General features: G+C 45.8%; 1 protein-coding gene across 3 annotated transcripts in view; it reads right to left on the bottom strand.

The window, feature by feature from the left end:
* SAMD12 (sterile alpha motif domain containing 12) overlaps nt 1-26,663 on the bottom strand; it is a 202,676-nt gene that overhangs the window by 112,491 nt on the left and 63,522 nt on the right. For all 3 annotated transcript variants that reach the window (XM_053395393.1, XM_053395392.1, XM_053395394.1), the window contains exon 4: nt 5,340-5,480. In XM_053395393.1, the coding sequence (XP_053251368.1) occupies nt 5,340-5,480 (141 nt within the window). The remainder of the gene's footprint in view (nt 1-5,339; nt 5,481-26,663) is intronic.

The following is a 26,663-nucleotide window of genomic DNA, read 5'->3' as shown; positions in this document are numbered from 1 at the left end:
AAAGTCTGGTAGTTGTTGTTCTCTTTGACATCTGGTGGGAGGGCGTTCCACAGGGCGAGTGCCACTACCGAAAAGGCCCTCTGCCTGGTTCCCTGTAACCTCACTTCTCACAGTGAGGGAACCGCCAGAAGGCCCTCGGCACTGGACCTTAGTGTCTGGGTAGAATGATGCGGGTGGAGACGCTCCTTCAGGTATACTGGACTGAGGCCATTTAGGGCTTTAAAGGTCAGGACCAACACTTTGAATTGTGCTCAGAAACGTACTGGGAGCCAATGTAGGTCTTTCAAGACCGGTGTTATGTGGTCTCGGCAGCCACTCCCAGTCACCAGTCTAGCTGCCGCGTTCTGGATTAGTTGTAGTTTCTGGGTCACCTTCAAAGGTAGCCCCACATAGAACCTTTGCTTACAGGAATTAATTCACGCAAAACTAACAGAACAAAATCCCAATGTGGCTTAGGGCTTTTTGTGGGCAGAAAGAAAAAGACCCAACGGCAGCAATCAGTAAGACCAGAATGAGATTTAGCAAATGAAGGGATGTGGGTTACCTCCAGGAGTGCTGTTAGGTACATCCTGATGTGGACCCCCCCTCCCAAAACTGGGACTTACAACTTCCACCATCCCTCACCATTGGCCATACTTGGGCAAATGGGAGCTGTGGTTCAAAACATCTAGGGGTCACCAGGAAGATTTTGTCTGACGAAAGGGTACGAAAATAATAATAATCATCATCATCATCATCATCATCATCATCATCATCATCTAATAAAAATTTATTATTTATACCCCGCCCATCTGGCTGAGTTTCCTCCTGGGCGGCTTCCAATCAAATGTTTAAAACAATACAGCATTAAATATTTAAAACTTCCCAAAACAGGGCTGCCTTCAGATGTCTTTTAAAGATAAGATAGCTACTTATTTCCTTCACATCTGAAGGGAGGGCGTTCCACAGGGCGGACGCCACTACCAAGATGGCCCTCTTCCTGGATCCCTGGTCAGCACCAACACTTTGAATTGTGCTCAGAAACGTACTGGGAGCCAATGCAGATCTCTCAGGACCGGTGTTATGTGGTCCCGGCGGCCAATCCCAGTCACCAGTCCAGCTGTGGCATTCTGGATTAATTACAGTTTGCAATGGCAGCCTCCTATCTGTGCGAGCTGCTCTTGATATTGCTTCAACAGGCTGCCAAATATAGTCATCCAATCTACAAATGGGATACTATGTTCTGCAAAATATTTGTGTGTGCGCAGTAAAACATACTGCACAGGGACGCGGGTGGCGCTGTGGGTAAAACCTCAGTGCCTAGGACTTGCCGATCATATGGTCGGAGGTTCAAATCCCCGCGGCGGGGTGAGCTCCCGTCTTTCGGTCCCAGCTCCTGCCCACCTAGCAGTTCGAAAGCACCCCTAAGTGCAAGTAGATAAAATGGTACCGCTTTATAGCGGGAAGGTAAACGGCGTTTCCGTGTGCTGCGCTGGTGCTGGCTCACCAGAGCAGCTTTGTCACGCTGGCCATGTGACCCGGAAGTGTCTCCGGACAGCGCTGGCCCCCGGCCTCTTAAGTGAGATGGGCGCACAACCCTAGAGTCGGACACGACTGGCCCATACGGGCAGGGGTACCTTTACCTTTTAGTAAAACATAGTTTTTATTATAATAATAATAATAATAATAATAATAATAATACAGAATATGGTTGCTTCCCCCCCACACACAAAGGTTTCCTGTATACCATCCAGAGAATGGAATGCAACAAGCTCGAGTGTTTAAGAGCGACACCTCAAATCCCTTTGGAATGACACATGGATGTCTTTCAGCGACCAACTTCAGAGGAGCGACACCACAAATTAAATTGACTTGGACAGTTAAGAGTAAAAGCACTGGAGGGCCCTCCCTCTGACAGGCCTACCATACCTCTTAGTCAAGTAATCCTCTGGGGTGTTCACCCCCAGGGTTATATCCAGAACTATTGGCAGCACTACCGTGAACTACTGACCCCAATCTAAGTCTTGTGAGCGATTCATAGCCTTGGCTGGCATAGCATTAACTTCTCTGAGCGGGCTTACATTAAGAATTGGATCCCCGAGGGCCAGCTACCTGAAAGGGATTCTCATAATTTGTCAGAGTGAGTTTCCATCAATGAATCCACCAACCATTTAAGGTCCGTTTTTCTTCTTTTCTCCATTAAAATGCTCCCTCCTTCCGCCCACAACCTGCCACTTCATCCTTGGTTGTTGATAGGAAAAAGAGAGGGTGTACTGCCTGGCAAAATATACTTAAGATTGGCCTTGCAGGCAATGACAACAACGACAACAACAGAAGGAGAAGATGACCTCATGTATGCTGTGTTATAGGGTAGCTTTACCCTAGAGTCTGGAAAGCTATGAATGAATATGAAACTATTACTTTTAATATATGTTTTGCTTAACCTGGTATGGCATATATGGACTGAAATTTGGAATGTGTCATTTTCACTAAGATACAGTAGTACCTCTGGTTACGTACTTTAGAAAGTGGCAAATTCCAGGAGCCCTTGCACACTCTACATATTTTTTTGCAGAATGAAATGCTAATACAGTGGTACCTCGGGTTAAGAACTTAATTCGTTCTGGAGCTCCATTCTTAACCTGAAACTGTTTTTAACCTGAAGCACCACTTTAGCTAATTGGGGTTCCCGTTGCCGTTGCTGCCGCCACCGCACAATTTCTGTTCTCATCCTGAAGCAAAGTTCTTAACCCGAGGTAATATTTCTGGGTTAGCGGAGTCTGTAACCTGAAGTGTCTGTAACCTGAAGCGTATGTAATCTGAGGTACCACTGTATTGGTTTTCATGCACACTTCCTCCTAACGTATGCATTTGGTGAGAGAACTGCATGGTGAAATTTGGAGAAGTGTGAATTTCAAAGGATGGCTGTGTTTTGGGTTCTAAAAGTGCAAATCTGAGATTTGCCTTTAAATGCAGCCTGAATCTAATTTGCATCCTGCATGAGAGTTCCAAACGAAACCCAGGAGTTTTGAGGCACTACAATGTGGATTCTGCTGTCTTCCAGGCAGAAAGGGGAACACTCTCGAGAATGGGCAAAGTCAGCAGTCGAGACAACATGGGTAATACAAAGCCAATATGTTCCAGCAAGTAGGAGGAGGTGTAAAGTCTTAGAGAGACTGGGAGACATATGGCTGCGTTTGTGCCTCCTATAGCAGCTGTCGTCGCTTCCCCATTTGAAAAACTGCAAGTTGAAAATAATGGACTACAAACGGCATGTGTTCCACAGACATTTGTTTTTTAAACCTGCTGGTAATGATATGTAATAGCCATTCAAAAATGGGAGCACCTGATTACATCTCTAGCCAGTACATAGTATGCTTTAGGTCCCAGTTGCCTGAATAATTCTCACTGAAAAAGGGAACCAGAAATGTCAGGGAACATGTTCAGTGTCCAAAGTGCATGCTTCTCTCTTTACCAGCTGCTGTGGTATCGAGATGCTAGGTAAAGGTAAAGGGACCCCTGACCATTAGGTCCAGTCGTGGCCGACTCTGGGGTTGCTGCGCTCATCTCGCTTTATTGGCCGAGGGAGCCGGCGTACAGCTTCCGGGTCATGTGTCCAGCATGGCTAAGCTGCTTCTGGCGAACCAGAGCAGCGCACGGAAATGCCATTTACCTTCCCGCCAGAGCGGTACCTATTTATCTACTTGTACTTTGACGTGCTTTTGAATTGCTAGGTTGGCAGGAGCAGGGACCGAGCAACGGGAGCTCACCCTGTCATGGGGATTCGAACCGCCGCCCTTCTGATCGGCAAGTCCTAGGCTCTGTGGCTTAACCCACAGCGTCACCCACGTCCCTATATTGAGATGCTACATGGGCCCAAACTTCCCAGTTCCTTCAGCCCTGTGACTGAAGATAATTTACTAGTCAGACACCTCCTCGCCATACACCTAGGAGCGTTTTCTTTGTGACATGTTTGGTGAGCCTCAGTTAGTGTAGAATAATTTACAGTGGGATCAGATGAAGATGGTGATGATGTATTATTTATGCCCTGCCCATCTGGCTGGGTTTCCCCAGCCACTCTGAGCGGCTCCCAACAGAATACAGTGGTACCTCTATTTACGAACTTACTTCGTTCCAGAGGTCCATTCTTAACCTGAAACTGTTCTCAACTAGAGGCGTGCTTTCACTAATGGGGCATCTTGCTGCCCCTGCGCTGCTGGCACACGATTTCTGTTCTCATCCTGGGGCAGAGTTCTCAACTCAAGGTAACTCTTCCAGGTTAGCGGAGTTTGTAACCTGAAGCGTTTGAAACCTGAGGCGTTTGTAACTCGAGGTATCACTGTATTAAAAGCACGATATTAAAAACTCCCATAACAGGGCTGCCTTCAGATTTCTTCTAAAAGTCAGAGAGTTATTTATTTCCTTGACATCTGATGGGAGGGCATTCCACAGGGCGGGCGCCACCACCGAGAAGGCCCTCTGTCTGCTTCCCTGTAACCTCACTTCTCGCAGTGAGGGAACCGCCAGAAGGCCCTCGGAGCTGGACCTCAGTGTCTGGGCTGAACAATGGGGGTGGAGACGCTCCTCCAGGTATACAGGGCCGAGGCCGTTTAGGGCTTTAAAGGTCAGCACCAACACTTTGAATTGTGCTCGGAAATGTACTGGGAGCCAATGTAGGTCTTTCATTACCGGTGTTATATGGTCCTGGTGGCCACTCCCAGTCACCAGTCTAGCTGTCGCATTCTGGATTAGTTGTAGTTTCTGGGTTACCTTCAAAGGTAGCCCCACGTAGAGCGCATTGCAGTAGTCTAAGCTGCTACACTTCACTCCAAACAGCCATTAGAAACAGCAGGCCCCGAGTGCTCCTTCCTCTCTTACTCACGCAAAGAGTTAGACGTATCACGGGAGAAGAGGGCAGAACTCAGTATCGCACTTAACCCAGCACTGTTGCTGAAACCATCATCGCATGGTACATATCCTGGGTTTTGCCAGTGGCAGCCAACACTACAGAAATCAGGTGGGGAAAACAAGCGATACTGATGAACACAAGCAGGTGTACCCTCCCAGTAAGGCCAATGTGCTTTCAGACAGTGGTGGCGGGATTAGCAACACAGCTACTAGCACGCTGATGGACAATGTGTGTGGGTCGTGCTTTGAAAACGGGAAGAAAGGAATTGCTCTTATCATAACGGACAGGCAACTCCTAATATACATGTTGATCTATTCTTGTTTACCTTTCGGTGGTGGCTCTGGCCCCACGACGCCTCTCTGTCCAACAGTTTGTGCAGGAGAACATCAAAGCAATCTCAAGTATGCTCTCATGCAACCGCTTCCCCCCTGCGGTCCTTTGCGTTTCCTACCTTGCGTGAGCAGCTGGAGGTTTCGGACTTCCTCGCGCACCTTGAGCTGGAGGACCTGCTGAAGAATGTGCTGCCGCAAGCTCTCCTGAGCAATCCCCATCCGCTCCAGCTTTTTGTCTGTCAGCCTGAGCAGCGCACGGCCTGTATCCAAAAAAAGAAGAGAGAGAGAGAGATTACCCAAGGATTTCCATTTAAAGAATAAAATTTCTACATGCTGTAAATGTCCTTATTCTAGCAGATAAAACCCGCCTGCCTTGCTAATATCCCTCCCCTGTGAAACAATCTGATTCACAACAGGGCAGGCGCTGGGGTGGGGGGAAAAGGTGCGTGTTGGCTCAGCAAGTTAATTAGCTTCCACTCCAGAGATCTGGGTTCAGAGCCGGACTAGTACAGTCACCAGAAATGGGGGGGGAGAGAGAGAGAGCTTGCCTTAGATCCAATGCATACACTGGTAGAAAACTAGGTAGGTAGCTAGCCTATGGAGGTAAAAGGGGAGTCACAGGGAAAAGACGGCAGTTTAAGGCTGGAGGAGTACATGCTTTGAATGCAGAAGGTCTCAGGTTCCATCCCCGGCCTCTCCAGCTAAAGAAGGGGCGAGGAACCTGTGACCTGAAGCCCAATTTCTTGTGGTAGTCCAGAGGGGGAGAGTGAGGGGGTAAAATAAATAAATTAATAATAATAATAATAATAATAATAATAATAATAATAATAATAATAATAATAATATCTTTATTGTCATTGCCCCCTCTCGGGGACAACGAAATTACTTGACTGCTCCATAAAAACACTAATTAAACAATACAGTATAGTACAGCAAGGAAGATTAGATGACTTTCAAAGTCCAGGCTTCCCATTCAGGGCCGAGATCGCTCTGGAGAAGAAGCTGTTCTTAAGACGGCTCATTCTTGTCTTCATCGTCCTGTATCTCCGTCCCGATGGCAGGAGCTCGAAGAGACAGTGACCAGGATGCGATGGATCTTTTACTATGTCCAGTGCCTTCCTATGGCACCTTGTGGCATAAATCTGCTCTAAGGTGGAGAGTGGGCAGCCAACAATGCTCTCTGCTGCCTTAACAACTCTGCACAACCCCATCCTGTCCTGGGTAGTACAGCTTCCGTACCACACACATAAGCCATAAGTGAGCACGCTAAAATGGATCGAGTGAGGGAGAGGCAGGAGGGAATGCCTGTACAAGCGGATAGGGTCATATTTCAGGCCAGAGAGACCTATACCCCGTCCCCAGAGAAGGGGGCACCAGAAAGGGAGGTGGAAGGAGAAGGAGAGAGACAGAGAGGAAAGGCAGATGAGAGACAATTGGGGATGGCCCCCATCACATTTGGATCTGGCCCCCACCCACCTCACCTATGGCCCCAAGTGTTGGATGGGTAGGTATGGCTTCTCCAAAATGGCCTGGTGGGCCAAGCAGAGAGGCCCAGTAGCCCATCGCATGGGCTAAAAGCCCCCCAGCCCTGCCCAACAAACAGGTTGTCTACAGGGGCCCAAGAGCATGACCTGGTAGAAAGGCAGCTTTATTTATGTACTTCCTTTGTTGCCTTTCCTTTCGACCAAGGGTTTACCCCCTCAAGGTGGTTTGCAACTCAAAGCATCAGAAAAGCCATGGAAGGACAATGGAACAAGTAGTTTACATTTCTGATTTTCGATTTATTGATTTTTAAAAAAATTGTATACCGCCCTTCATGCATGCATCTCAGGACGGTTCGCAACATAAAATACTCTCTCTCTCTCTTTCTATATATAAAACAGAAAATAGATAATAAAAAGAAGAACCAAAACGAACCAAAATAAAATCGCTAAAAATTATGAAAGCCCATTAAAAAACAGAACTGCAGCACAAAAGGAACAACAACACATCTTTAAATGAACAATTGTATATGCTTAGTTTAAGTGGGGAGGGGAGGGGGAAGCTGCGGGCATTGTGCATAGGATACTTGTCCCACGTTACACTTTGCTAACTTGGTGGTTATCTCCAAGAGGATTCACAAATTAATATGCTCCCTAACAAAGAACTAATTTTGAAAGTGAGTACACGGGATCACTCTCTGCTAAGGACCCCTTGAGCAATTGAGAGGGGCTAAGAACCCGCAGGTTTTACAGTAATTTCAGACGCCAATCTTGCCATGCAAGGAGGGCATAACACACCAGTTCTCTGCGCTTCCTACTGCTAGCACGTTAACGTTGCGTCAGAAATGCAACCATCGAAACGAGGCCCAAACTCCTTCCGCACGAGGAACTTGCACACCTGTCAGGTGAGGAATATGTGCAGTAGGTTGTTTTTGAATTTGACATCGTTGCTCGGGTAGAGGAGATGCTATGAGATCATGCATCTTTAGTTTCTCTATGGCAAGACACAGCCCAAAGTGGCTCTAAGGCTTGAACACAAAATTACTAGTGTGGATTAGAATCCTTTTCTACACCTATCTGAATGCATTGGAAGGGGAACCCATCCTTTCACTAACATGATTTTAAGTGTGACAGGGCAGATGAGAATGATGTAAAGGTGTAACTAACTACACTGAGGTTTAGTTACTCATTTTTGTTTGCTTGTTTGTTTAACTTCTGGACCCACTGCCAGACGTTGATATGCATAAAAGCCAGAAATTGGGCCTGATTGTGAGATCTAGCTTTTGTAAGGGTATAGTTGGGGTTTTAAGAATAAGGGGAACAACATTTCCACAGCTGCCTCCAGATGTTGAGAATTCTGCAGGATGGATTGAGGTGCATTTTGGTACTTTAGCTTAGCTTAGTTAAGGTGGATCAAAGAAGAATTCCACTTTTATAAACACACATACAGAGAGAGAGAGACTTTTTGCTGTTTGGAAAATGGGGGAGAACTGCACTGAAAAATGTGGAGCAAATGACTAACAGAGAAGAGCGAAAAACTCCCCGCAATCAAAACAGGATGGATGCAAAAACAAATGCTCATTGTACTAGAACAGCCCCACAAACATAAAAGGCTGATGCTCAATAAATACTGAATAAAATCAAACCTATGTTTAAGGTCTGTGCAAGCAAGTCAGGATGGCTGTTCAATAAAATAGGTCATCTTCCCTTACCCTCCTCAGAAACCATAACTTTTGAGAATAGCAACCATGAATGCCCTCTTTAGATCAGGGTTGGGGAACCTGTGGCCTTTCAGATGGTTCATAGAATCGTAAAATCATAGAACTGGAAGGGACCCCGAGGGTCATCTAGTCCTACCCCCTGCAATGCAGGAATCTCAACTAAAGCACCCATGACAGATGGCCATCCAACCTCTGCTTAAAAACCTTCAAGGAAGGAGAGTCCACCACCTTCCAGGGGAGTGCTTCCACTGTCAAACAGCTCTTACTGTCAGAAAGTTCTTCCTGGTGTTTAGTCGGAATCTCCTTTCTTGTAGCTTGAAGCCATTGGTTTGGGTCCTATCCGGAGCAGGAGGAAAGCTTGCTCATGTGACAGCCCTTGAGATGTTTGAAGATGGCTATCATATCTCCTCTCAATCTCTTCTTTTCCAGGCTAAACATACTCAGCTCCTTCATCCGTTCCTCATGAGGCTTGGTTTCCAGGCCCTTGATCATCTTGGTCACCCTCCTCTGCACACGCTCCAGCTTGCCGATATCCTTCTTAAATTGTGCTGCCCAGAACGGGACACAGTATTTCAGGTGTGGTTTCACCAAAGCAGAGCAGAGAAGCACTAATACTTCCCTTAACCTGGACATTATACAGTCATACCTCATGTTACGTTTGCTTCAGGTTGCGCGTTTTCAGGTTGCGTCCCGCGGCGACCCGGAAGTACCAGAAAAGGTTACTTCTGGATTTCGCCGCTCGCAGACACGCAAAATGTCACGTGCATGCGCAGAAGCGGCAAATCGCGACCCACGCACGTGCGGGTCACGTTCTTTTCAGGTTGCAAATGGACCTCCAGAACGGATCCCGTTCGCAGCCAGAGGTACCACTGTACTTCTGTTGATGCAGCTTGCAATAGCATTTGTTTTCTTTTGCTGCTGCGTCGCACTGTTGACTCACGTTAAGCTTGTGGCCCACAAGCTTAAGCAATTTACTGTCCTGATGGAAAATGTATTAGTCCTTTACAAGACTTGGGTATAAATGACTGCCAAGTTTGTGGTTGTTGGACTTCAGTTCGTATAAGCCCCAGCCAGTATAGCGATGGTGAGTGCTGTCGTCTTAACAACATCCTCATTCCGGCATTAGATAGTTACATCCTTGGATCTGTGGCTCCACCATAATGATGAATGCAATGCTAAACCCTATCCAAGCATGTAATGGGCTAACCATTCATTTTAAACCCATTATTCTTTTGCGGGGGGTGGGCAAGGTTGCAGGGAAGCCATCTGACACTGTCAAGAAAATTCTGGGTGGAGAAGGGGAAGAGTTAACATGAAATTGTACATCATGATTACTGGAAGCGGTTCAGTAAGTAATTTACTGTTCTGATGGGAAATGTATTGATCCTTTACAAGTCTTGGGTATAAAAGACTGTTAAGACAGTCCTGTTTTTCAGATGAACCTATTCAGGAGGACCTGAGGATTTTAATACGAGGAAATAGTCAGAACTTGAATTCCCAACTGAAGTATAAATTCAGGCACAAATCATATTAGGCTGTTTTGCAAATGCACTGGCGAACGGGAGACAACCGTTTTTAGTGCTCTCAGGAAGGACGGAGCAGACCCGCAAAGCAAATTAAGCACAAATCTAAAACTTTAGCAAGCAGACCCATAAATCTGTATTACTTGCTCTGTGCAGATTCACAAATGTTATTTCACGGATGCTCTCTAACTCTTCCCTAAATACATCCACACACATATGCTATTTGTGTCTCAACAAGCCTTCGAAAAGCTTTATCCCAGTCCTGGATCTGAATTGATTTTATGCATGTGTTGCTGTTTAAAACTGTTTTTATATTCATAGTTTTTCAAAACAGTTTTCTTAATAGGGCACCATTGTTTTTAACTGTTTTTATACAGGCGACGACCAATTTGAGCGAGGGTTACGCTCCTGACCCCCCCCCCGGCATGTCAACAAAGCCCACATAAGCCCACTCGGCCCTGATCCATCCCCTTTTCCGGCCACTTCCAGGTTGCTGCGATGCGCACATGCGCAGTCAAGCATCCATTGGACACACATAAATCGGTCACTGCCTGTACATGAAACTCAGGTAATTGTTTTATATGTGTTATCACGTAAATATCTTCAAGATGGGAAAGCAATTCGTAAATGAAATAAACAATGCAATATAACATAATCTGGTATGTAATGTGTTAAGGATCATTCTTAAAGGCTTTTCTATACTCTTCCCCCAGCCTTCCCCTTTCCTGGCCGATCCTTCCTTCAAGTTTCACACACAGCTTGATTGAACAACGCTAGTGCATTTATGGGATGCTCGTCAAATAAAGAGCCTGCAAAACCTCTTCTGTTTGAAATGGCTGGAGTGGAGCTGTCAGCATATTAGATTGTATCTGGCAGCAGCTGGATACACTGTCCATGTTAATGTGATGTTACGCAGAAAGCTAGACACCAGTGCAACAGATAACCCCATTTATCTCATGGAATCATAGAATTGTAGAGTTGGAAGGGACTAGGACCCTCGTACCTACGGGACCGCCTCTCCCGGTATGCCCCACGGAGAGCCTCAAGGTCCATAAATTGCAACACCCTAGTGGTCCCGGGCCCTAAGGAAGTCAGATTAGCCTCAACCAGAGCCAGGACCTTTTCAACACTGGCTCCGGCCTGGTGGAATGCTCTGTCTCATGAGACCAGGGCCCTGCAGGATCTGGTTTCTTTCCGCAGGCCCTGTAAGACAGAGTTGTTCTGCCTGGCCTTCGGCTTGGAATCAATTTGATTCCCTCCCCCTCTTCTTTTTTCCTTTCTCTTCCTGTGATGGAACTCCTATTTGGGGACTTCCCTGGCTTTTTTCTGGCCCATGTAGGACCAGTCTGGATAGTTAGCCTTGGTGAAGACTTGACCCAAAAAAGTTTTGATTTGAGTATCCATTGAAATGAGGCTGTATTTTAATGTTTTAATGTTGTATTTTAATCTTGTTTTTAAGTTGTATTTCAATCAATTTGTTTTTATATTGGGTGTCAGCCACCCTGAACCCAGTCTTGGCTGGGGAGGGCGGGGCATAAATAAATAAATAATAATAATAGTTGTTGTTGTTGTTGTTGTTGTTGTTGTTTCCAACCCCCTGCAATGAAAAAAATCTCAACTAAAGCATCCACAACAGGTGGCCACCCAACCTCTGCTTAAAAACCTCCAGTGAAGGGGAAGTAGAGGAAGCATCTAGGACAGTGGTTCTCAACCTTGGGTCCCCAGATGTTTTTGGCCTACAACTCCCATGATCCCTAGCTCACAGGACCAGTGGTCAGGGATGATGGGAGTTGTAGGCCAAAAACACCTGGGGACCCAAGGTTGAGAAATGCTGATCTAGGAACTTGGATGCCTCCCAGTATTGTTGGGTCTCAACTCAACCTGAGACATCCTGTTATAGGGCAGTATATAAATTCAATGAATGAATGAATGAATGAATGAACTCTCCATCAATGCTAGCCAGCATGGTCAAGGATGAGGAATGATAGGGAGTTCTAGTCTAGCACATCTAGGCTACAGGTTCCATCAGTCCTGTTTTCGTTAAAAAAATCTATCATCCAAACTCATATCGTAGCAAGGCTTCTGTAATTTTCAATTACTGTGATACTGACTATCTATCTGACGTTTAGAAGACATCTGAAGGCAGCGCTGTTTAGGGAAGTTTTTAATGTCCGATGTTTTAATGTATTTTTAATCTTTTGTTGGAAGCTGCCCAGAGTGGCTGGGGAAACCCAGGCAGATGGGTGGGGTATAAATATATCATCATCATCATCATCATCATCATCCTAAATCACAGAAATATCTATAACCTGGAGGAATGGGCAATCAGAACCACCCTGCTCCTCTGTGACCTATGCAGTTGCATGAGGCAGGAGCAACAGATTGCTGAGCAGCTCCAAAAGAGGTGTGCCACTCCCCTCCCGCCTCCCCCCCCCCGGAGAAAAGCATCTGATGTTATCTGGTCCAGATTGCTAGGTATCTCTAGTGTATATGGGAAGGGGCTGTTTTAACACAGCCCTCAAATGAAGCAGCAATTATAGCATGCAAGGCCTGGGGCAGTATTTGCCAATTCCGGAGATTTCGGACTTCAAATACTCCAGAGATTTCGGACCCCAACTTCTATCACACCCAGCCTATCAATTTTCAGTGTACCTTGGGAAAGGATTTTTATTCAAGTCACACTGGCCAACAAGTCCACTTTCACTCATTGCTTTTTACTGCTGTTTGTTCTGAAGTTGGTTCTGTTTTGCCTCTGTCTGCCATATAAACTTTGTCTCACTTGCTCAAGTCTTCCGCTCTGCCCATTAGCCATGCTGGCACCCTCTTGACACTGGTGGTACATTTCTAACTGAGCTTTGATTGTTAGCCAAGCCTTCTAGAGACACCTGACCATCTTCATTTCCCCTATCAAGTTCCTTTTAACCAGTCTCCTCAAATGTTACTGTGTTGTACTTTCCTGGAATTTCCCTGTCCTTCCTGTAGAATTTGCACCCAGGGATAACAGTGCCCCCCCGCTAGTTCTCTCCATTCCACTAGGTTCCTAATTTTCTAATTTCTAATCTTCCATTAGATTTATGCTCTCTTCAAAGGCCAAGTACTCCAGCTTGCCCATCTTGACTTGGAGACCTCCAGCACTGGCATACAGATGCCTAAATAAGATCTCGTCTCTGGCATGTGTGTTTTACGGTACAACACTCTGTGGATTTCTTAAAATTATTATTTCGGTACAACACTTTGGCCTCTTTGCATTGCTATTTTCTGCTCCATCCCATTTTAGCTTAGGGATGCTTTTATCCCGAACCAGATGCTCCTCAGTTTCCCCCTGAAATTAGCTTTCATGTGACTCTGGCACCATTTTTTAAAATATAAAAAATAAATCTCAATAGTCTGGTTCCATCATGGTTCAAGTGAAGCCAATGCCTTTTTGTACAGAGCCAATCTGTCCCAAAATGTGCCTCTGCGTTTATCACGAATCCTGCCTGTCTTGCAAAGTGCTGTGAATGAAATGGGCAGCTTTTCAGAGAATGGTACCTTGAAGCTCCTGGCTTTCAACATCCTACTTAGTAACCTACATTTTGCTTCCAAGACTGCACGGCGATATTTCCTCGCTAAAATGCACCACTCCTCAGCACCATCTACCAGTCTAGCTAGATGACGCATGACTATCTTTGTGCCAGGCATTCAAGTCACCTGGTGGTCTGCACCCTCATTACAAAGCCAGGTATCTATGTCCCTAATGATCAAATTATCCACTACAAGGAAGCTTCTGTCCTACAGAGGAGTATCCTCAACCCAAAAGGGCATTTGTTTGTTCCCCAAGGAACGGGTTTCTTCTAATGGATGTTTTCCATCTTCCTCAGAGTGACGACCTCCTTCCTCAAGACTCTCAGTAACATTGACAGTGGAAAAGCTGTTAGGCTGAGAGTGGGACACAATTATTGCATCCCCAAATGTGTCCGACTCTCTCAGGTTCTCCGCAACAGCTAACTTAGCCTCAAGGGAACAAACTTGTTCCTTGTGCGCCAGGAGCTCGTTCCACCAAGAACACAAAGGTGTCAGCAAGCAACCAGTTGTGTATGTGACATTCTGGATAGTCCCCACACACCGCTGCTGCCTTACCACTCATGCACAAGTTATTGTTGCTTATTGCGGCAATTTGCTTTGGAGTTTGGGGTTGTTTGCATCAGAAGAAGGCAGCGTAGTCTGGCATGGCCCCTTTCTCCCCACTGCTGAACTCACATAGCTGCCTAACCTCACTTGTTACCTTGACGCTTTGTTACTGGGATTGAAGCGCTTCCATCAGCTGGAATTCTCACTCTCGTTTGCGGCATTTAATGTTCAAGAAGCGGTGTGGCCAGCAGGCCAGCCCAGGGTAGAATGACCACGAGGGCTCCCAAACAGGGCTGGAGGACATTTTGAAATCTGTATAGCAATACCCACTGTCATCTACAGAATATGATTCTACGCTTCTGTTATACAGATAGGTAAAAAGGTAAAGGTAAAGGACCCCTGGACGGTGAAGTCCAGTCAAAGGTGGCTATGAGGTTGTGGCGCTCATCTTGCTTCAGGGAGCAGGTGTTTGTCCACAGACAGCTTTCCGGATCATGTGGCCGGCATGACTAAACTGCTTCTGGTGCAACGGAACACCATGATGGAAGCCAGAGCACATGGAAATGCTGTTTACCTTCCCACCACAGTGGTACCTATTTATCTACTTGCACTGGTGTGCTTTTGAACTGCTAGGTTGGCAGGAGCTGGGACAGAGCAACGGGAGCTAACCCTGCCGAGGGGATTTGAACCGCCAACCTTCCAATCAGCAAGCGCAAGAAGCTCAGTGATTAAGACCACAGCGCCACGGAGGCACAATGGGTCAGTGTGTTTGGCTGTTAACCAGAAGGTTGGTGGTCTGAGCCCACCCAGGGATGGCAGTGGGCGGGATTCCTGCATCGCACGGGGTTGGATTAGATTGACACTTGGGGTCCCTTCCAACTCTGCAGTTCTAGGAGGTGTGAGAGAGTGGAGTTAAGATCATTGCATCCAATCTAAAATAACCTGGCTGCACCACAGCAGAAAGGGCTAAAGGGCAGAGCGGAAGACTCGAACACCTCAGAAAGCAATTTCTCCACAGGTCCTGCGTTTTCTTTTTTAATTTACTAAACAGAATTAAAAATACTAAATTGAGGTTGCCTGTTAATATTCATGAGGTTAAATAATTGATACTAATAGAAATGGAAAATTAAAAGCAGCATTACTATAGGTTAAGAAGAAATGAAATCTGCTCCGCAGAGGAACAGCCCCCACCGCATACAGCTCCCCATATCCCATCCAATTTACTCCCTTCACCTTCTCAAGCGCAGGTGACTTGGAAAGCCACACTGCCATTATCTTAACAGTGGGGTTCCTTGATGGCCCCTCAGACAGGACCGTCATCCCCATTTAGCACTATCAACCACACTGCGGGCCTATCAAGAGTCAACAAGCAAGAAAAACTTCCACATGCTAGTTAAATGTAAGTAAGCTAACTCATCTGTTCATACTTCATTTGCATAAATATGGAAGATGCCAGGCCGCAGCTGGTAAATAGGACTTCAATCAGCCTGTGAATTTTATTAAAAAATATAAACGGCTTATTAAGTTTTCACAATTGTAATTACGAAGCCTTCTGTAAAGTTTCGACTCTGCATCAACAAAACAGCTTCCTGTCCTAGTCTCTGTTCACAAACACACATTAATCTACCCTAAGGCAGTTAGGTATTCTTAGGGGTATTCAGAGATATTCTTAATTGCACATTGTTAATCCCGTATTATGTATAAACAATTTAAGGCAGCCTGTCAATGGTAATGAAATTAGAAAAATAATTAAATGGGCTTTTTTGTGTGTATGGTGAACTTGCCAAATGGTTTGTGAAATTTGAAAGGAAGAAAAAAAGAGAGGCAAGCCACAAATATGCAAAAACCCAATAATAATATGATGCAGAAGGTAATTTATCCCAATGTGTTCCGAGCCAGAAATACTCTATTTTGGTACATACAATAAAACTGAAACACCAAAAGTGACATCTTTTTCATAAAAACCAATTATTTATGATACCTTAATTTGCTAAAATTTGTTGTTAATGGAGTGCAATAAGGGTACATTTTAACACTCTGCAGGATCAAACATATCGAAAACTACTGTGATTTAAACACGTCATGGTCTCTCTGAGGAAGCACCAGAGCATCTGAGCTCCCCAACCTGACTCAAGGCTTTTGCTTCAGATTCAAAATGCTGTGATCCCTTCATTGCGGGGGGTTGGACTAGATGACCCTTGGGGTCCCATCCAACTGTACAGTTCTATGATACACTGAGTCTATGTCACACACCACAGGGTTAAATTTGGTTACCTCCCCGAGGCACAAGCCTTGGATCGAGGATCTGGGATGCTCAGACACCCTTCTCTTGGCCTCACTGATGTGGTCCAAAGGAAAGCAGAGCAATATGTTTGGCACCAGCTTGGCTGCAGGAGTTGCCAGAAGGAGCTGTACAAGGCGCCATCCTACTGTTCTTAAGGACTCTATTTGTGTAGGATTTTCTCCTGAGCCTTTTCTTCTTCTGAAGATATCCCACAAGGCAGCAGAGGTTTAGAATCAGTGTTTTCCTTCTCCTAGATGGGCTACCTTCCCAAGCCGATGAGCCCCCATCTGCCCAAGAGCTTGGGGAATACAGTGGTACCTCGGGTTAAGAACCTGACCATAAGACGCACCTAGTTTTTAGAGGGCACATGCAAGGGAAAAAAATTATTTAAAGGGAGCGCTGAGCAAAGCCTGTATGCATCCCAGGCTCTGCTCAGCGCTCCCTTTCATGAGCCGCGTGGAGTGTGTGTGTGGCTCTTGGGGGCTTTTCCCCGAGCAGGGAGAAGGGCAGCCCATCTCCCTCCTCGGGGAAAAGCCCCCAAGTGCCGCACGCACGCTCCGCACGGCTCTTTAAAGGGAGCGCGGCTCTTGGGGGCTTTTCCGGAAGGTGGGGGAAGGGACTGAGCGGCTAAGCCAGAAGCTAGAACAGCAGGAGGGACCGCTGCGTAGCGATCCCTCTTGCTGTTCTAGCTTCTGGCTTAGCAGCGCAGCCTGCATTCGCTCCATAAGACGAACACACATTTCCCCTTACTTTTTAGGAGGGAAAAAGTGCGTCTTTTTAGGAGGGAAAAAGTGCTAATGGGGCCTCCCACTGCCGCCACACCGCAGCCGCACGACTTCTGTTCTCATCCTGAAGCAAAGTTCTTAACCCGAGGTACGATTTCTGGGTTAGCAGAGTCTGTAACCTGAAGCGTCTGTAACCCGAGGTACCACTGTTAAATCAAAACTAACCAAATGTCCCTGTGGTCTACAATTGTTGTTGTTTAGTCATTTAGTCGTGTCCGACTCTTCGTGACCCCCTGGACCAGAGCACGCCAGGCACTCCTGTCTTCCACTGCCTCCCGCAGTTTGGTCAAACTCATGCTGGTAGCTTCGAGAACACTGTCCAACCATCTCGTCCTCTGGTGGTCTACAATAGGAGTCTGCAATTGGCAGCCTGGGGGCCAAATCCATCCCTCTCCAAGAAGCACCTGCTCATTACCAACCGAGGAGAATGTGATCATTTGGAGAGGAGGGCATATCAGACTGAGCAGAGTTCACCTGGGAGATGGACCTTTGGCTCACTGCCCTTCGTCTCTTCTCCTAGCTCCTCCTCAGTAGGGTCCTTAAGGTCCTTAAGCAGAACCAGTCGCTGGTCAGGAGGTCTACAAAATATGTGTCTTTTCTAAGGACACATATTCAAAATCACTTAGCACTGACTAATTGCTCATTAGCACCATTTTATCCAGCCTTTGGGGACATACAGTTCATGAATTATCAGCTTCCTCCACGCTCTTTTTCATTCAAGTCTGTGTGTGAAGTTAAGTGAGGATCCTGCTCTGTGCTAATGACTGTAAGCATTGGAATTAGGGTGGGGCAGTTATTTTACTCCAGACTAGAAAAGGCTGCTTAGAAACAACTAACTAGAGCATGGGTAGGCAAACTAAGGCCCAGGGGCTGGATCCAGTCCAATCGCCTTCTAAATCCGGCCCGCGGACAGTCCAGGAATCAGCATATGTTTACATGAGTAGAATGTGTGCTTTTATTTAAAATGCATCTCTGGGTTATTTGTGGGGCATAGGGATTCGTTCACCCCTCCCCCCCCAAATATAGTCCAGCCCCCCACAAGGTCTGAGGGGTTTCTGGGGGTTTTCCTGTTGTTATTCTGTCTCTCACAGCTACAATAACCCTACCATTAAAATTATGGACTGGTCCATAATTCTTCGTCAGAGGGCAAACGGGCAAATTTAGCAGGGGATCAAATACTTTCCCCCCTCACTGTATATAAAAGTCAGATTGAGAGGGCTAAAACTGTGAGTTGCTCTTCTGTTCTAATTGGGCTTTTTCTTCCCAACCCCGGTGCTGCTGCTGCTATTGTTTTTAACAAAGTTTATTTGCACGAATATAGCTGAGGCCCAACACTGAGTTCCAGTATAAAGCACAAATGGATTTTTGTTCGTTTTACCATGTAATGGAAACAGCCAATAAGGATTTCAAAGAAAGATGGTGGCCCCACTGATTTTCAGAATCCTCCTTCAGGGTCAGATAGAAAACCTGCCTTAAAGGGGGATCTTGAAAACAGGGGTCTCTTTTTATGCTGTCTCAAGCCAGCCATATGCATCCCAAAGAAGTCAGTGGATGTTTTTCAAAACAAAAAAACAGCAGCTCCAAATATATGATCACTGTTGATGTGTCACAACAACTTGGCATTGAGTAGAAAGGCAGAAGAATGTGCCTACTGGTCAAATCACCATCTGAGGTGAAATCTTGGAATTCTCAAACATTGCAGTCTTGCTGCGTAAACACCTGCTTAAGAACATTTACGATTTTAATTAAGTTATTTTAAGGAGTGTTTGTACACTTTGTACCAGACACAGGTCGACAGTCATCGCACCTCTCTTCTTAATGCACATTAATCAGTCTCATCCTTCTGGTATCAACTCATGATCTCTCACTTTCTTGTTGAGTTTTCCCCCCTCTTTTTTCCTTTCTTTAATGAAAATTCAAGAATCCAGCGATTCTTAAATGGGAACATCCAAAAGAGAGAGATCTATTAATCAGGGAGTAAATAGGGGAGTACTGGGGTTAAGGCAGCCCCATTTCTCCTCTTGAAATAATTTATGACAACCAGTGGAGGAAAATTGTTGCATACTGGTTATCCCATGTATAAAATATCCCACAGGCATTAAAAATTAGGATACAGCAAAGAGGAAGGGACCTGCTGGATGAGGCCAGTGGTCCACCTAGTCTGATGTTCCCCTGGACAAATTTCTGAAGAATGCAATATGTGGCAACTTTTTTTCTTAGCGGGAAATTGGTTTGAAGAGAAATGCTTTTGCCTAGCTCCTAAAGGTGTATAATGAAGGCCTCAGATGAGCCACCCTGGGGAGAACATTCCAAAAACAGGGGGCCACCACAGAAAAGGCCCGTTGTCGTGTTGCCACCCTCCAGACCTCTCGTGAAGGAGGCACACGAAAAAAGGCCTCAGATGATTATTGCAGAGTCTGAGTCAGTTCATATGGAGATAGCAACTAAGATCAGGGAGAATCAAACTCTCAAATACGGTAAGTGCCAATCAAGCTGAACCGAATAATCTACACACTTTCTGTTTTACGGACAGGCACCGATGAACTTCCAGAAACCGCCAACTCATAAGAACCCTTCGCACATTACTTGCATAACGAGGGCAAAGGTGGTGGCAGACTCTGTGGTGTCATGCGTTTATAATAATATAATATAATAATAATTTATTATTTGTACCCCGCCCATCTGGCTGGGTTTCCCTAGCCACTCTGGGCGGCTTCCAACAAAGTATTAAAATACAGTAGTCTGTTAAACATTAAAAGCTTCCCTAAAGAGGGCTGCCTTCAGATACCTTCTAAAAGTCTGGTACTTGTTTTTCTCTTTGACATCTGGTGGGAGGACGTTCCACAGGGCGGGTGCCACTACGGAGAAGGCCCTCTGCCTGGTTCCCTGTAACTTGGCTTCTCGCAGTGAGGGAACCACCAGAAGGCCCTCGGCGCTGGACCTCACTGTCCGGGCAGAACGATGAGGGTGGTTTAGCTCTGCCCCGATGCCACATCCACTGTTTGCCCTGTTGCCATGATCATCTTCACTTCTACACTTCATACAGATGTTTTGTGCCCAATGCAGAACTTGGGGACAGGGTTAAATGTGCAGCTCCACATCCCCTAACCCCACACTTATGAACAATGCATGAAGAGGGCTATATTTCACACGGGAACTGGGAATCATAAATGCATCCAGTTCCAGAGTGCAATTTTTACGTCCTATTTTGTGCTCTTTAGGAAATGCATTCGTTTACAGTGTTCTTTTATTTATTTAAACTATTTCTGGGCCCACATTGCTGGGCAGTAGCCACTGAAGGCAGTTTGAACACTAAAAGTTTAAGGGTAAAGGTAAAGGGACCCCTGACCATTAGGTCCAGTCGTGGCTGACTCTGGGGCTGCGGCGCGTATCTCACTTTATTGGACGAGGGAGTCAGCGTACAGCTTCCGGGTCATGTGGCCAGCATGACTAAGCACCTTCTGGCAAAGCAGAGCAGCACATGGAAACGCCATTTACCTTCTCGCTGGAGCGGTACCTATTTATCTACTTGCACTTTGAGTGCTTTCAAACTGATAGGTTGGCAGGAGCAGGGACCGAGCAACGGGAGCTCACCCCGTCGTGGGGATTCGAACTGCTGACCTTCTGATCGGCAAGTTCTGGGCCCACATTGCTAGGCAGTAGCCACTGAAGGCAGTTTGAACACTAAAAGTTTACTGAATATCAATTTAAGGCTTTGAATGTTAAAATCATTTCAGGAATAGACCAGGAGCCAGTGCCAGTGGTACAGTTGTGGTGTTATGGAAGCTGATTCCCTCACCCCTATCAAAACTCCGGCAGCCAAATTCTAGACCAAGTCCAAGCTACTTTTAAAGGCAGCCCCAAGTAGAGAACATTGCAGTAGTCAAGCCACGACATGACCAGGGCAGAGCTGGTTGCAAACTTGGCAAACTGTAGTGAATTAAAAGGTTGAGCCATACAGTACATTAACTCAAACTCCTTAGCATCCTTTAATATTACTTTCAACTGCTAAGACTTGCTTCTACAGGAAGAATGAAAATGCGATGAACAGAAAGGGATGGATTAGTAACCTCAGCTTTATTGCTTAGTCAATTCTTCAACCCGTATAGCAACATGGGGTAGTTTTCGATCACTACAAACATCTTCCCAGAGAGGAAAATTGCATTGGCAGAATTTAATTTACCTCCAGCGAAACTTCAGATACCCGACCTTTGGGAATTTGATCCAATCTAAGATCAACAGCTATAGATGCTTTGCGTACTCAAACTCATAGAGAAACACTGCTGAGTCTCAATAAATACAAAATAAAACACCACTTTAGCAACTAACTATTTCATGGCAGAAAATACAGAGATAAGGACTTCCGGGTTGGCGCCATTGTTTAATGGCGGATTCCCTCCGAGCTCCGGAGGGAATCGGCTCCGTAGCGTCTGGGTCTGGCCGCTGCGGCGAAGCGGGGACCCTTAAAATCACAGGCGCGGATGCCTGTGAACACAGAGACTCGGCGGGCACCATTTGCGCCCCCCCAATCCGCGCCGGAGCCTTTTTAAAGGCTTCGGAACGGAGGCAGGGTGAGGCGTGGTGCTGAGAGTACTCCCTCGCCTACGGAGTGAAGCCGCAAGCCATAGACAGAGAGCGCCAACTTCTTCCAAGACCGACTGGACTCTAAAATATAAACCCGTGAGTAATACGGAGATTGGAATGTTAAAAAACTTAATTCTGGATTTGGAACGAGCGGGAAGGGGCTAAAAAGGAAGTCACCCCCCCTCTTTGTAAACAATTTAAAGCAAAGGACTGGGCAACTAAGGTCGAGAGAACCTGTTTTTTAGTGAAAAGATCTTGATTTCACGGTTTTGACATTATAAGGATCTACTGGAGGATAAAAAGAATTTGGGGACTGAAATTTCACCCCCCCCCCCGAGACCCGGGAACGTTCTAAGAGAAAGTCTGTTGCATGGAAGATTTTGACAGCTGTCAAGAGAGCTGCGAGTCAGCTAGTTGCCAGCTGGAAAAAGAGAACATTGTTTCTGCTGTTTTTGTTGCATTATTTGAAAATAACGAGGGCTGATACAAATTAACTGGACTTTTGGTTTTGAGCTGAAAGGAATATTAAGGAACTAAAATCCCCCTAGAGGGGTAATAGGGATACTACATTACAAAAATGGCTGGAGTACGTAAATTTCAAGCAGAACTGGATAGAACACTCGCTCTCTTGGGAAACTTGAAAGATGAATACAATGTTATGTCTACAAAGATATCACTACTACACTGGACAGTGAACAACAGTTTTGAGCCTGATAAGGACTTGAAACAGGAAGCCTACTTAACTGAACAAGTAAATGAAACTGAAAGTGCAGAAATGATGGAGCAAGGTGCTGTCTTTGAAGAAAATGAAGGAGAAGCAGGAGATGTGCAGGAGTTAAAGGAGAGTTATAATATGAGGCCTGACATGATGATAAAAAAGGACAATAAAAATTGGATGTGGAAAGCCTGGTCTGAATGGGAGTTTATAAATCAGCGGAAGGTGAAAGCTGGAGCCTTGGGGACACCTGGATCTGTAAGAAATCTGAAACAAGAGTTGGAGCCCCCCATAGGCTTTGCGTTCAAGTATGGAAGACTGGCTGGAAGCAACAAGGATTCTGCTGGGCCGGACCTCCTCCGAGACCTGGGGTTTAACATTAAGGACCATCAAAGAGACCGGCAGAAAGGAACTGAGAGAGATAAAAGGGCCTCGGACGTGAGGTCTCCAGGCTAAATAAATAACATAAAGACTGATGGACATTGGTTGGGGACTGGAACCGGGAAAAAGGGCGGGTGGAGGTTGGGAATCCAAAGGGTACATAAGGATAATTTGTTCTTCTTTTCATTTTTAATTAGTGGTAAGGAAATTGGGTAAATCGTGGAAGGGAAATTTTGGTCGACTTTAGGAAAAAGGTTTAAGAACAATTAATGAGGTATAAGTATTGATGTGTGTTTTTAATAAGGTAAAATTGGTTTCTTCTTTTTTAAATTAATTGAAAATAAGATTGTAAAAAATAAATGGAGGAAATGGAAAAAAAGAAGCAAAGTAAAATAATGGTATGTTAGAATAAATGTATAAATTAAGGTAAAGAAATAAGTTAAGGACTTGCTGAACTGATAATTTAAATTGGAATACAAGAAGGGGAGGTGTGAGGAGGTCTGAGAAATAAGGTTAAGAACAATAAGTATGAATAATTTTATGTGTTTCTTCTCTATTTTTTCTTTTTTTTGTTGTTGTTTAATTTTGTTATGTATTTTTGTATCTTTCTTTTGTTTTGTTTATTTTTTGCTCTTGTTTAATTTTTGAAAATGCTAATAAATATTTAATGAAAAAAAAAAGAAAATACAGAGATAAGGCTGCTGTCACTCTGCTATTGGGGTTTAGGGGTGTTTGACCAGTAAACTCTGTCTCCAGCTAGGAATTGCTCCTTTTGAGCACTGCCCTGCTCAAATCGTAAGCAGACTGATTTGAGCCCTCTTCAGCTTCTGAGTTTGCTCTGTGGGTCCTGTTCCCAGCAGCTGCCATAAAAGCGAGGAGGAAGAGACTAGGAGCATTTCGGACTAGGATCTTGGAGACCAGGGTTCATAGAATCATAGAGTTGGAAGGGACCTGCAATCCAGGAGTCTTTCACCCAACATTGGGCTTGGACCCACAACCCTGAGATCAAGAGTCTCATGCTCTACCAACTGAGCTACAGGGTTGTTGTCAAGATAACAAAAGGAAGGTAGAAATCGCATATGCCACTTCGAGTAAACATGGAATACAAATGGAACGAATGAATGAGCATTCCATGCCTTGCTCTGCTTCTACCATCTCTGAACCTGCATTCCTTCTGCATCCCACCTAGTCTATTGGCCATTCTCTACCCAGTGCTTGAACCATGGGACTGGAGGCAGGGGGAAAGAGGGCCCCTAAATTAAAGGGTTGTCACCCCTTAATGAAAGCTCCCATCCTATCAAATCATAGCCTCTATGGCAGTGGTCAGCAAACAGGCTGGTGTCTCCAGCGCCAATTGCGCAGTGGGCCGGAGGAGCGTGTGCCCATACGCGTGTGCACACGCTGTTTCCAGCACACTTCCGGGTCGGAGGAGCACCGGAAATAGCTTGTGCACATGTGCACGGGCCTCCTCCAACCCGGATGTGCACCAGAAATAACGCTTGGGCACGCACACAAGCTATTTCCAGTGCTTCTCTGACCCGGAAGTGGGCAGCCGAGCAGTGCAGTGCTGGTAAGAGTGGGCGGCGGCAGCAGAGGTTGTCAAGATAAACGAGTCCCTTGGGTCTTATCCGGCCCGCGGACCTTAGTTTGGGGACCCCTGCAATATGGTGTTCTAAACACAGTAGCTCAGATGGCTGGGCTTTCCCAGTAATCTGAGCATTGCTTGCCCATAGAGTGGTCCGCTTACTCTGTTCCCCCCTGGCTTGCCCCTACAGAACCTGCCTGCAGGTGGAATGACTGTGGGATGGTGCCCTTCTACATTTCTCCCCCCTCTTTTATTCTGCATGATATTTTGTTGTCCAGCTCCCCTGGCCTTGGCCCAAGTCCCTGATTCCTGATGTCCATTTGACTTTAGAGACAGCTGCTGCTGTCTCGCCAGTGTCTCAGCCTGACTGAGCTGGTGCACCACTAAACAACACCCATGCTGGGATCTGCCCACGCCGACATTGCTGGATCAACTTTCCTGTTGCCCTGAGCCCTGGAGCAGATCCAAGACATCGCTGTGTGAATCCAGCCCTGGCAGCACGGCCATCCACACCCTGATACCTCTAGCAACTCTTGGGGAATTAATTGCATTTTACTGTCTCGAGGAAAGTCCTTCAGTGCCTGTTTAAAGCACGATGCTATCAGCATCACCTCGTTCCTCTCCCATGCAAGAGGCCTTAACTACAGGTTTGAATAGATAAGCCAGATCAGATTGGAAAGTTCTGCATAGCCGTTCTGAGAAATTTCCAAGGTATAAAACGCTATTTGTGCACTAGAGAGCTTTTCTTTCTTTCTTTCTGTTAAAAAAGAAAAGAAAAAAAAGGGCAATTTAACTGTAGTTTACTGCATTTTGCTTTTTGCTAGATGGGTGATTGTACCGTTCCAGCACACTGCCTAACAATTTCTGCAAGTCAGCAGTAGAAAAGCGAGCAGTAATAAGTAATAGAAGTTGCTTAGCAGAGACATTACATAATGCATACGCAAATATTTTTCTCCAGAGAGAGGCAGTTTTGTTCTAGATGGGATATGTGGAGCTTATGTTGGTGCTATAAGGAGCACATAGAACCACAGATTTGTAGAGTCAGAAGGGACCCTGAGGGTCATCTAGACCAAACCGCTGAAATGCAGGAATCTCAGCTAAAGCATCCATGACAGATGGCCATCCAACCTCTGCTTGAAAGCCACTAACGAAGGAGAGCCCACAAACTCCTGAGGAAGTCCGTTATTGCTTGGGAAACACCGAAGTGTGGGGAAAACTAAAGCACACACACTTCTTTGTGCTTTAAATGCTGCATTACATAGACGTTTTCATTGGAATACTTGTAAAAAATTATAGGCAATACTTCCCTTGCATTGCTTAAATTTAACAAGGGCGGGGAATAATGAAAAGTGCTGACACACTAATACATTCTAGTGCCCCAAAGAACTTGGCATGATGTGCTGACTCACCGCTTCTTGCGAAATCTAATTTCATAGTTTAACCAGGCACTGTGTGATGAAGCACTTCAGATTTTCCTATACAGTTGACGCTCGGGTTGCGAACGCGATCCATGAAGTTGCACGTTCGCAACCCGCAGCGTTCGCAACCCACGTCTGCGGGTTGCAATTCAGTGCATGCGCAAAGTGCAATTTAGCGCTTCTGCATATGCACGACCGCCAAAACCCGGAAGTAACCCATTCCGGTACTTCTGGGTTTCAGTGGTCCATAACCCAAAAAAATGCAACCTGAAGCGGCTATAACCTGAGGTATGACTGTACTCAATCTCCCACTATTCTCCTGGACTAAACGGCCCTAAGTCAGGGGTCAGCAAACTTTTTCAGCAGGGGGCTGGTCCACTGTCCCTCAGGCCTTGTGGTGGGCCGGACTATATTCTGAAGAAAAAAAATAATGAATGAATTCCTATGCCCCACAAATAACCCAGAGATGCATTTTAAATAAAAGGACACATTCTACTGATGTAAAAACATGCTGGTTCCAGGACCATCCGCGGGCCGGATTTAGAAGGCGATTGGGCCAGATCCGGCCCCTAGTTTGCCTACCCATGCCCTAAGCATTATGAGAAAGAGTGTCAACTAAGCCAGTGTGTGGCATAATGGTTATTAGGTTGGGCTATGACCTGGGAGAGCAGGGTTCGAATTCCCACTCAGCCATGAAGCTCACTGGGTGACCTTGGGCCAGTCACTGTCTCTTAGCCGAGACCATATAACACCAGTCTTGAAAGACTTCCATGGGCTCCCAGTACGTTTCTGAGCACAATTCAAAGTGTTGGTGTTGACCTTTAAAGCCCTAAATGGCCTCAGTCCAGTATACCTG

Source organism: Podarcis raffonei, chromosome 7 (assembly GCF_027172205.1).
Source record: "Podarcis raffonei isolate rPodRaf1 chromosome 7, rPodRaf1.pri, whole genome shotgun sequence".
NCBI lineage: Eukaryota > Metazoa > Chordata > Lepidosauria > Squamata > Lacertidae > Podarcis > Podarcis raffonei.
This window is presented reverse-complemented; position numbering and strand designations above follow the sequence as displayed.